This window comes from Brassica oleracea, chromosome C5, assembly GCF_000695525.1.
Source record: "Brassica oleracea var. oleracea cultivar TO1000 chromosome C5, BOL, whole genome shotgun sequence".
NCBI lineage: Eukaryota > Viridiplantae > Streptophyta > Magnoliopsida > Brassicales > Brassicaceae > Brassica > Brassica oleracea.
In genome coordinates, this window is record NC_027752.1 from 30,730,615 (window position 1) to 30,742,852 (window position 12,238).

Below are 12,238 nucleotides of genomic sequence, written 5' to 3' on the forward strand. Positions count from 1 at the left end.
ACACCATAAACAAGAACAAGAGTAATTCATCAAAGAATCATTACATTTTCTTCTTCCTTCTTATAATAAACTCTCTCCCTTATACTAGTGTTATTTGCTTCCTACGGGTATTAAATTCTACTCTTATTTAAATTTCACGATACTATAAATTATAAGTTATTTCATAACAGATGCTTAATTATTTGCTTTATTTAGTGAAGAATTATTTAGCTACGTACTTTAAATTTGAACAAAACTTAGGCTCACCCTATGATTAAATTCACCTCTCCTTCTACTACTAATCAAAGTGTTACGTAAATAATCAATTAAAAATATTAAATTTATTTAAAAATAACTAAAAAAATAATAATTTTAACGACGATGACGCCGCTACCTAAACCGTAAACCCTAAATCTTAAATTCTTAACCCTAAACGTTAAATCTTAAACTCAAACCCTAAACCCTATACCCTAAACCAAAATCATATACCCTAAACCCAAACTGTATACCATAAACCCAAACTGTATACCCTAAACCCAAACTATAAACCCTAAACCTAAACCATATACCTTAAACCTAAATCCTAAACCCTAAATCCAAACCTTATAGCGTCTAGGGTTTGGGTTTAGAGTTTACGGTTTGGGTTTTAAGTCTAAGATTTGGGTTTAGGGTATACAATTTGGGTTTAGGGTGTAGGATTTGGTTTAGGGTATAAGGTTTCGATTTAAGGTTTACAGTTTGGGTTTAGGGTCTAGGATTTGGGTTTAGAGTATACGGTTTGGGTTTAGGATCTAGGATTTGGGTTTAGGGTATAGGGTTTGGGTTTAAGATTTACGGTTTAGGGTTGAGAATTTAAGATTTCGGATTTACGGTTTAGCTGGCGGCGTCAGCGTTGTTAAAATTAGCATTATTCTTTTTTTAGTTATTTTTAAATAAATTTAATATTTTTAATTAATTATCTACGTGACACTTTAATTATTGTTGGAAAGAGAGATGAATTTAAAAATTCACCATAAGGGGTGAACCTAAGTTTTATTCTTTAAATTTGTATTAAAGATTTAGAAAAGAAATCAGAATATATCAAGTGCTTGAGAAAAGACTCAATATATAGCATCCATATAGAAAGCTATGATCGGTAGTTATTTCGTATTCTTGTAGATTTTACTTGCTTGGTTCAAACGTCGAATCATCTCACGTTCCACTTAACCATTCGTACATGTCTTTTGTAAAATTTTCTGTGTCAGCGTTTTGTGAAGCTTCGGTTTCACTCGCTAGCTTTACTTTAATATAACTGTTTAGATTTGGTTTAGAATGATCCATACTTCGAGGACTTAGGCCAGTTCATCACCAAACTCTGGGTTCAATTCTCATAATGAAAAAGAATGTATTTGTTGGCTCACAGAAAGCTCCTTATAAAAGTTATATTTACGAAACAAGAAACGCAATAATAAAATTACCAATGATTTTTACAGAGAAATGCGTTTATCTAATTTACATTTACGCAAAATACATAGAGTCAGACTGGGAGAAATTAATTATTACATAAATTAATTATAGGCATAAGTAGTAACGTGGGTGGCTCAGAAAAAGACGTACAACGTGGTCCATGGGTTGGGTGGGTGATTTCCCACACGGCAGGCAAACGAGTCTGCTGGCTGTCTGATCATACAGTTTTGTTCATAAATATCCACTTTCTTTTTTTGCTAACACAACTATCCACTTTTAGTTAATACTGTACTACTTAACCTCTATTCATAGTTATTTCGCTCGTTTTCCTCATTACAAAACTCATAAGTCGGTCCTCAACAATATACCAACACTACTTAAAAGGGTGTATATGTCATTTTAAAGTTCCCATAATTCGGGCCGCCTATAAAAGGCTCATGCATCTCATCTCAGGATCAAACATCAAATCTCATCTTCATATCTAGTTCGTCTTGATCTGGTTCATTTAACCTAAATAGAGCTATATGGGATCATTAGTGAAAGAGGGAACGTCATCTTCGTCGATGACCGAGTTCTTAGAGAAGTGCGGCGGTTATGCGGTGGTGGATGGAGGGTTTGCGACAGAGCTAGAACGGCACGGAGCTGACATCAAGGATCCACTTTGGAGTGCCAAGTGCCTCATTACTTCTCCTCACCTCGTCACAAAGGTTATACATTTACTATCTTAGTGGAAGTTTACTAACTCGTAATTGAAAGATGTTTTAGTAGTTGAAATTATATTTATAACTTCTGGTTTTAAATTGAATTCTGATTCCGTATCTCTTATAATATTAACTAGGGAAAGTCTATAGACACTAGATAACATTAGCTATATTTCTCATGAATTGAGTAAATGACCTTGGCTTTTTATCAAGAGTCAAATGAGTTGATTTGATAAAAAAGAATTAAATCATCAACTTATTTCTCCAAATATATTTGTCATGTTTATTCTTGATTTTAACTTTATAAACATGTCTCTCAATTCGTCTGCAAACGAGTCTTTTAAGGCAAAAGTAACAATGGTAGACACTATATTGGATTTGAATCCAAAAACAATATAAATCTGACACCATTAAGCGTTATTAGAATACATTTCTTATACAAGATCATAACCTCTACATTTTAAATGAGCCGCACAGAAAAAAAATTAAGCTAATTAAAAAAAAGTAATCATCTAATTCATTCTAGTGCAAGTGTAGATAACAAGTAAACAGTATACCGCCACGTTATAACTTGTAAGGCCGTGCTGCTACGTGCCTTTTTCATCGCATTCCATTCCAACTATTGTCTCCCTCACCCCACGCCGTTTACTAGACTGGGATTCCATACAGTCTCTGATCAGTTCTCTATATTTATTTGTATTACAGCTCAAGATAAAACGCCACAAAAATATTGTGTAGTGTCGTATATAATATTAATTTAGTTATATAATATTAGTTTCGTGTAATAGGTGCACTTGGATTACCTAGAGTCTGGAGCAAACATCATCATAACCGCATCATACCAGGTAATTAATGGGTCCTATATTTTCAAGAAACATGGAAGAAAACTTGATAATGTTCATTTAGCTGTACGTGATTTAAGTATGTGTGATAACTTTCAAACTCTTATGTTTATTACAAATAAAATTATATATACAGGCGACTATCCAAGGATTTGTAGCTAAGGGTTTATCGGTGGGAGAAGCGGAGAGTTTGCTGCGGAGGAGCGGAGAACTCTCGTGTGAGGCACGTGAGATTTTCTACAACAGATGCAACAAGGGTTCTTGGGATTTTGACCACGCCGGAAAAGCTTCCCGGCGACCGGTTCTTGTAGCAGCTTCCGTAGGTAGCTATGGAGCTTATCTCGCCGATGGCTCTGAGTACAGGTTATATTTTTTTTAAGGTAAAAGTATTGGTTCCTTTGTAAATATAATATAAACTTTTTCATCCTTCATAATGCCTTTGCAGCGGAGTATATGGAGATTCTGTGAGCAAGGAGTCATTGAAGGACTTCCATAGAAGAAGAGTCCAAATCCTAGCAAAATCGGGAGCCGATCTAATTGCGTTTGAGACCATTCCAAATAAGCTCGAAGCTGAGGTAGATAAAGTTCTGTTAAATTTTGACTATTTTTTGGGGGTTACGAACCATTATACGAGTCTTCCTAGTGGTGGGCCATTCTTCACATATCTTACATATTAGTTAAGCGTTAGTAGTGGCTGTTTTTGCCGTTGTGATTATATTCTATAAGTATAGTTGTTACACGATTTGGTTTAGATTTCTACATACTGTATATAAATATATTATTTTCAATGAAACATAGGCTTACGTGGATCTTCTTGAAGAGGAAGGCATAGACATTCCAGCATGGTTCGCGTTCACTTCCAAGGATGGAGTCACTGTGCCAAGTGGAGAGTCTATTATAGAATGCGCGGAAGTGGCAGATTCTTGCAAGAAAGTGGTGGCCATTGGAATCAATTGTACTGCACCAAGATACATTAGTGATTTGATTATCTCCTTACGCCAGGTAATTAACATATATAGTACATAGACGCAATCAAGGGATTAGGGTTTTCCCACTGTTTTATGCCTTGCGGCTGAAGCAACTATCTTTTTATTCCAGGTGACTCACAAACCGATCATTGTCTACCCAAATAGTGGAGAAGTCTATGACGGTCTGAACAAGAAATGGATTGTGAGAGTTTCTATAAAGAAACCTAGTAATTATAAAACAAAGTTACAAATCTGACTTTTGGGGGATTTATTTTATGGCAGAAGTCAGAGGAAGAATCTGAGGAGGATTTTGTGTCGTACGTAAGTAGATGGAGAGAAGAAGGAGCATCTCTGTTTGGAGGGTGTTGTCGGACTACTCCAAACACCATCAAAGCCATTGCTAAAGTTCTCTCCTGCGAGTCTTCGGTACCATCCAAACTCAAATTCTGGTAGAAGACTTGTCAACGATGGAGTTTCTGCGCCTGTGGTGTCAGGTAGGAGTATGGAATATACATATAGGCGCATATGATCTTATGGACTAATACGTTTCTTTCTTTGTTACTAGATAATTTATATATATCCTTGTCTTTTGTCGCAGCTAAAAAAGAATGTCAACTATGTTAGTAGGTTATAATGCCGGATATGATAATAAGAGTATTGTCTCATCGCGGGGTATAAGTGATGGTTTAATGTTGATGTAAAAGAAGCATATTTCTATATGTGCTGTAAAACGGGATGTAATGGAATAAACTTCTACTTGTCTTCTGTGTATATTTCATTCCTCAATAAATCTATAAAAGAGGGATTCAGAACAATGCTTAATGTGGGTGAACCCGAGATTTGCGTTTAGAATAAATTTGTGAGGAACTTAAATTCTTCGTAAATTTTCAAAAAGTTTAATTCCTACGTTTTCTTACGAGAATATTTGGGATTTTTTGTTCGTGAATAAACGATTTGCGAAGAAATAATTTTCTTTACAAATCATGATGTTTCTTATAGCTAGTGTATAATATATATTTTATTTTTTTGGTCAAAATAGTGTATAATATTAATATACTTTTATTATATAATTAAAATTTAAAGTTAAAAGTTCAGACCATTTATATAATCTCTCTCACAATTTTTGTTAGGTTCCTCATACGAGATCTCACTTTATATGTTCTTTCAGATACTTCTTAATTTTTAGTTAGACTGTTTATTGGTGTGTTACAAAAAAAATATTAGACTGTTTATTGAAAGATTTTGAGCTCACCGCTAGAAATATGTTTAAATCTCAAGTTTTTTCTCATTGTTGATGAAAAAGAGTTGATACACGTTCATCATTTTTTGTTGGAAAATTGCATTGTATAGCGTAAAAAAAATTATAATTCATTCTATAACTAATTACCTTAACTTATCGATATACCATGTGACTTTTATATAATATTGTCATTTTGTCCTTTTATCCTACCGGCAAAACCTGCAAACAAAAAGTAACTTGTGGTTCTCTAACATTCACACACCTTTTGCAAATTATTTTTTATTTGGTAAATCCATAATAGCTTTGTAAAGGAAAAGACCGTTTGCAAAGGCTTTGACGGTGATGGACGGGAAGCATCGGAGATTCGAAAATCTACATATGCGATGAGTCATTCTAGGTGCGGCGCCGATATGACAGAACTCTTGCGGATTCTACTTCACATGTACGTTTTGTGGAAGATACTTTTAAATACTATAAGTCACGGTTGCAATACTGTTCCATTCCATTTGACGATTTTATTATGTTTCATTGATTCATTCCATTTGACAATACTATTTTAGCATGTTCCATTCCACTTGACGATTACTAAAGAGTATTCTATTTTGATTAGAAATATAGTTTGTAATTTTTTTAAGTTGATATTTGGGTCTAGGGTTTATATGTGGGTTTGGGTTTAGTGGTAAGAGTTTAGGGTTTAGTATTTAGAAGGTGAGGGAGTATGGTTGGGGTCAACATTAACTTATTCAAGAGAATCATAGACATTTCATAATTTCATTAATGCATATTATGCTATTTATTTTGTTCTATTCTATTTGGGTTTAGGGTTTATTTATGGGTTTATGGTTTATATTTGAGTTTATGATTTATATCTGGGTTTATGGTTTATATTTGGATTTATGATTTATTGATTAGGGTTTAGGGTTTAGGGTTTAGTATTTATGGGTTGGGGTGAGGTTGAGATAAAGTTTAGTATATAGGGGTTAGATTCATATACTACTTGAGTGATATAAAATAGATTTTTTATTTAAAAAGTTTCTATTTATACGAGGTAAAGAAGTGTTTGACGTAACTAATTTACGTGAACTGAAAATAATAGTGCTTCACTCCTATCCATAATGACGACGTCATGCACTCTCTCTTTCTTTCACCGGAGACTTGCTAATTACTTAATAACGTCAAAATCAATGCTATTTTCTTAATTTCCATTCAAAATTTGGCTACTGGACAAATTCTCCCTTTGTTGTTTCGTCCGCGCAGCACCCACTTAATAAAAAAACTGAATTTGTTTTAAGTTTAAGTATACTCTATCGCAACCTAAAATTTTGAGGAATGTAATTAACCAAAAAATAACTTGGAAAAATCTTCTCTCAAGAACAGTTCCTTTAACGATCATGGTGGCTCTTGCCGCCGGTTACCGTGCTTTTCTTTTGTCTTCTGGCTGTAAATACCTTCGATCTTTTTTTTGTCGATTGTATTATTAAGCCTTCTAGGCAAAGAATTCTAAACAATAAGAACTAGCAAAAGAAATATAGAAAATGGATACACCGATAGGGATCCAAAGTAAACTAACACACATCTATCTTGCGTATGGATGACTAAAAATTTTTCCATAAAAGCTCAATATTTGCTTCTGTAATAGTTGAATCACAAAGGAGATAATCGTCGTATTAATCCAAAAACATCATGCTTCAAACTGAATTGTGAACGATTGCCACTCTCTTTTCAATACTCCAGTAGGAGTCACCGAGACAAGACAACACTTTATATTGCTCTATTCAACTCTATAGTTGAATCTTAAGGGAGATAATCTTTCGATCTATATTGATTTTGTTTCGCTACGGCGATTTTCCTTTCGTGTTGACGATTTTGTAGTGATAATTTCAACCAATTTCAGAGCTGATTATCAATCCTATATTTCTCTGATTTGGTTGAACATAAATAAAGTCCAAGAAAGTTTAGCCTTTCGCAGCTGTTCATTTTAATCCCGTCAATTATTTGTTCGGAAGCTTTGCTCACCGTTTCAAAACCTTTGTCTAAGAGAATCATACTTTACTGCTCTTGTAGCCCTAGTGTTGGCGTTCAAAGTAAAGCTTCTCTGATGATAGGAGGTCAAGTTTTGATGGGAGTTCTTGGTATTTTTGAAGTAGATTCAATAGAGTTAGCGATTTCCACAATGGTCCAGCAAAGAGTCTTCCTTCGATCTGACCCAAGCTTCCTATGTTCTTACCAACGGTGAATCAAGGTATATCTGGTCAAGTAGTTTCAGTTAGAGCGGAAGATTTCAAAATCAGTGAGTACAAGATTAGTTAATGAATGCATTGCGGTGGTTTCCGATGAGACAGTTTCAGCGGCGGTTTCATCTCGATGGAGTCAAAGCGATGGAGCCAAGAACGATGAAACTAAGGGTCCGATTGGTGTTAGGGTTTTGAAGGCTTTGAGAGATTAGAAAGTCTCTAAAACTTCTTTTTTACCGATGAGACTTTTTTAAAAATTAATCATTCTAAAGTTTCTCAAGTCACTATAAGTTTCTCTCTCCTCTTTTGTGTTGTTTTTTCTAAAGCCAACAATACGTGACTTTTGCAACTTCTTTTTCTTTCTTTTTATTTTTTCACTAAAAATATTTTCTTTTCTTTTTGCCTTTGTAACTAAATCACTTATCTGAGTTTGTAACAATTTTGTTAAAATTTAAGATTGACAAATTAATCATTGAATTTTTTTTCTTGTTCATTTGAGATCCATATTGTACTACTTTTACAATCATATATATTTAAAATTTTAATAGTAGTATAATTTTACTTTTTAAATAAAATATTTTATATATTATTCCAAACTTCTATAATTTTAACTACCAATTTTATTTTAATAAACTAAGAGGTTGATTGTTTTTAGTTTTTCAACTAGTTTTTGGTTTTTGTTTTTCCAAAAACTACTTTTTAGCCAATCAAGATTTTTGAGAAATTGATTCCCTATAAGTTAGGAAAACTAGTTTTTAAACTAACTACCCTATTCTAAACAAAAACCAAAATCTAAGTTTTTCCAGCTTTTCAAAATAAAAGAACTGGTAGTTGATTCACGTTTGATTGTTTTTCATATTACTACAAATATTTTATTTAATAATAATGAACCTTGTAGTTTTCTAGTATTGTTACCATTATTTATTATGACAGTGTCTACTATTCACAGAATGTCTAGGTAAAATAAATTTTAAATTTAGTTAATTTAAAATAAAATAGATATATGTTTATATAAATTTCAAACTAAGATTAAATTTACAAAAGCTAGTACAGTATGTGAATCATAATTTACCTAACAATAAATGGATCTTTATAATGTTTTTTGCTTTACTATAGTAAACTACAAATAACTCATAAGAGTTTATGTTTATCTATAAAAAAATTATTATTTAAAAATTAACTATTAAATAATATGTATATATTGATGTTGATAAATTTTGGCATTAGTTAGGAAAAAAATTTCATGACTATAAACTATAAGACCGAACCAATATAATACCTTTTTAACTATTTTTAAATAATGATTTTATTATTAATATTTTTATTAGTTAAAAACAAAAATATAAAATAACCATCCAATCAATTTTTTAAAAAATGATTTGTTTAAAAAATATAGGCAATAAGGTTAAGTAAAAATAATGTTTTAAAACGCAAACCTAAAGCGAAAGTCTTTACCAATCAGATCCTAAGACACATATTTCATGATGCGTACTAGGAAGAAGCCATGTTGCGGCAGTTTGGGCTTACACATGCTTTGTTTGGGCTTTATATTTTATTAGTGTTATTCCACATTGTCAAAACAATTATATTTAAAAAGATTATTTAATAATAATTTGTAATTATAATTGTTAATCAATATAAATTATTATTTTAATTAAAGATTATATAAATATAGATATGAATGGCCTATGAGGTGGTTGCATTCAAACTAAAAAGTTGGAAATGGTAAAACAATATTTCTTGATCTTTTTTAAGTAGATATATAGATATAAATATTTCTTGATTTTTTTCTATATTTGATTCATTAATTCATTTTCTTTGATTTGTCTTCTAAATAAATCTTCCATATAAATTTATATTTTGGATTTTAAACAATAAAATGATTATAAACTATGAAAAAAATGGTATTAAAAGAAGCTATAAACCCAATAGAAAATGTTTTTATGAAAAAAGAATATCCGTATTTTGTTTTACGAAAAACACATTTGAGATTTTTCTTCACATTTTTTTCAAACACGTTCATCATCTTCTAAACTTCAAAACCCTTATATATTTTTGATGACTATATCTTTTTTCTTGGGAAAATTGGAAAGAAGAAACACTTTCAACTTTTATTTGTTCCAATAGGACTTTTGATATTTTTGGTCATTTTGGACAGGTTTTTTTTACCCTTATGTGATGGGAAAAATAGTAAATTAAAATTTAAAAATATTAAAAAATAAGAAAAACATCGGAAACATAAGTATGACTATTTATATGTTTAAAATTCTTTTAAAAAATAGTGGAATCATATTTTATTGTGTGTCCTACCTAAGGATAGAATACTCATTATTGTCATCTACTAAGTCTAAAAATTGGATATTAAATATTATACTTAGATCTATCATGGGTATATAACACAAACAAAACTTTCTTGTATATTCTATCTTAGCTAGAATTCGTTAGGTTATATTCTAGCAAGATTTCTTTAGTCTACCTATAACTTTATTACAACTTATAGCCACGATTCTATGAATTACATTTTCTTGTTTATGTGTCATAAACTGTTCTTCTTTTTACCTTATATTACGCCTAGGGAAGAATAACTCCTCACCCTCTCTGCAATGTTCGGCACAACGTGGAATACATATTATAGCCAAATAACAAAAATATGGAAACTTCCATATTTCGGTTAATATCTTTTCTTAAATCTACACTAAATATACAGTAAAATTTCACACAATGTCTTCTCTCCCACGGTTTTTTCTCCCACAATCTTTGAATAAATTAAAATTCGAGCAAAGGAAAAAAAAACGTAGATTTGTCGTTCGAACACACCACCCGTAACAACTTCACAAGGTATATAACAACTAGGACACAAAGACTCTTGGTACCACTCACACGCTAGACTTAAAATAATAATAGGCAAAGGTTTCTCATAAAGTATCAAGAAGGATAAGAGTCAAGGTTGATCCATCATCCTTACCTCAATAGTTTGATTCCTGAAGGATAAAGAAAGGACCACGATTCAAGCGTTTCTCATGTATGTATAAACAAAAAATTATTTACCAAATACAATTAGGTTTCAAGTGTGATATAAGCATAACACATGAGCATACAATTAGGAGATGCTCATGTGTTCTTGCTACTCATTTTTGTCTCTCTCTTGTTATTACAACAAGTCTTTTACGCTTCTCCCAATACTATGTACTTTCAAGTATCTTATGAGCTTCTTTTGGGGACAAATTTGATAAATACATAGGATTGTGATTACATGTTAGACTTAAGATATGATAACTTACAACAATGTTACTCCTGAATACTTTTAACACATTATGCTCTGGTTCAAAAAATCATTACACTTAGCACATCAACGTTTTTTTGCAAGCTAAAAGTAATATGTAGGTGAGCTACTCTCGTTTTGGAATGTTCATTTATCTCTCATCTTCAAGAGTAAATCTGGCTGGTCTATCTCAGTATCCATATCCTGCAACAAGACAAAGAGATGAAGAAACATGAGTTCTACTGTTATTGTCCAAGCTTCCATCAATGGGATCAGAGTATTAGGATTAACCTGAATTGTCCATTGGGTTACCAGCAGGAATCATTTTTGGCTCCTTAGTCTCAACAACCACACAGTCAAACATCCAGAACGTTTTTGCAACAGAGGCCGCATGTTCCAAGCAACATCTCTAATCTTTGCAACTGGTATGGCTGAGAGATGACGAATCTCTACACTTATGAACTACGCAGGTTACTCAAAGATGAATTCAGTGATAACGGACCTCTAAACAAGGCAACATCACATATAGAAATCAACAACTCAGAAACTAACTATGCTTAATGAAATAGAGACTAATTGTGCATATAAACTTCAGCATAGAACAAGCAATAAAATTAAACCTGGAACTAACGTGAATATAAACACCGCTAAAGAATCTAAGAAAACCTATGAATCCGATGTAGAAACTGACGAGCATGGTCACACACACGTTCTTCAATCAATGAAGCTCCGAATCGAATTTGTTTCCTGTGTGGGAAGAAATTAGGGTTCAGGAAGATATTAGGGTTCATGAGTATCATAAACCCGTAGAGGAAGAACAAATCTCCAATTCGTTGATTCGTGTCATACCGATGATTTTTTATAAATATCAATTACTGTTATGAAAGTCAGAAAAAACAGCTACCGTTTACGTTGAAAATATAAAAAGATGTGGAGTCCGCTTCACTATTTGCACAGTGAATTTCTCTTCTATATAAACGATCGTTTCGATCATTGTAAACACACCATTCCTTCTCCTTCTAATAACACATCCTCTCTTGTTATCAGTATTATCTTCTCCTACGGGTATAAAATTTTGCCCTTATTTAAATTCCCGCGATATAATAAAATTCCAGTTCCTTTTATAACACGTTATCAGCACGATCACTCTGCGATTCGGTAAAATTTATTTGTATCATTTATACCCTGTTATAATGGTCGGTATACCGCCTCTACTATTATTTATATCATGTTATAATGGCCGGAATACCGCCTATATTATTTACTAGTAATTTAATTTATTTATTGGTCGGCCGAGCCGCCTTATATCCTGTTTATTATTTATTGGTCGGCTGAGCCGCCTTATATTCTGTTTATTATTAATTGGTCGGCCGAGCCGCCGTATAATTTATTTACTACTCTGCATTGATCGGCTGAGCCGTCGCATGATTTATTGTCATATAACATAAATATTTCATTGTCATAATTTTTCACTTTTATGAAATTTTATAGATTTGATTGACCGTTTAATACGATATTTTCAGACTAATTTTTGGTGCACTCGATTTAACCCAACGGTCACAAAGA

At 32.2% G+C, this 12,238-nt stretch overlaps 1 protein-coding gene across 3 annotated transcripts; it reads left to right on the forward strand.

Annotated features, from left to right (window-relative positions):
- The first annotated feature begins 1,874 nt into the window (after window positions 1-1,874).
- Window positions 1,875-4,761, forward strand: LOC106292759 (homocysteine S-methyltransferase 3). 3 transcript variants are annotated; one of them, XM_013728411.1, is made up of 8 exons: window positions 1,875-2,132; window positions 2,915-2,971; window positions 3,105-3,331; window positions 3,414-3,543; window positions 3,767-3,970; window positions 4,067-4,138; window positions 4,219-4,430; window positions 4,502-4,761. In XM_013728411.1, the coding sequence occupies exons 1-7, from the start codon at window positions 1,950-1,952 to the stop codon at window positions 4,387-4,389; spliced, it is 1,044 nt and encodes a 347-aa protein (XP_013583865.1). In that variant the 5' UTR covers window positions 1,875-1,949; the 3' UTR covers window positions 4,390-4,430; window positions 4,502-4,761. The 3 variants fall into 3 exon arrangements, with proteins under 3 accessions (XP_013583865.1, XP_013583864.1, XP_013583866.1); XM_013728410.1 differs by having other exon boundaries at window positions 4,535-4,760; XM_013728412.1 differs by having other exon boundaries at window positions 4,564-4,760.
- The last annotated feature ends 7,477 nt before the right edge of the window (window positions 4,762-12,238 follow it).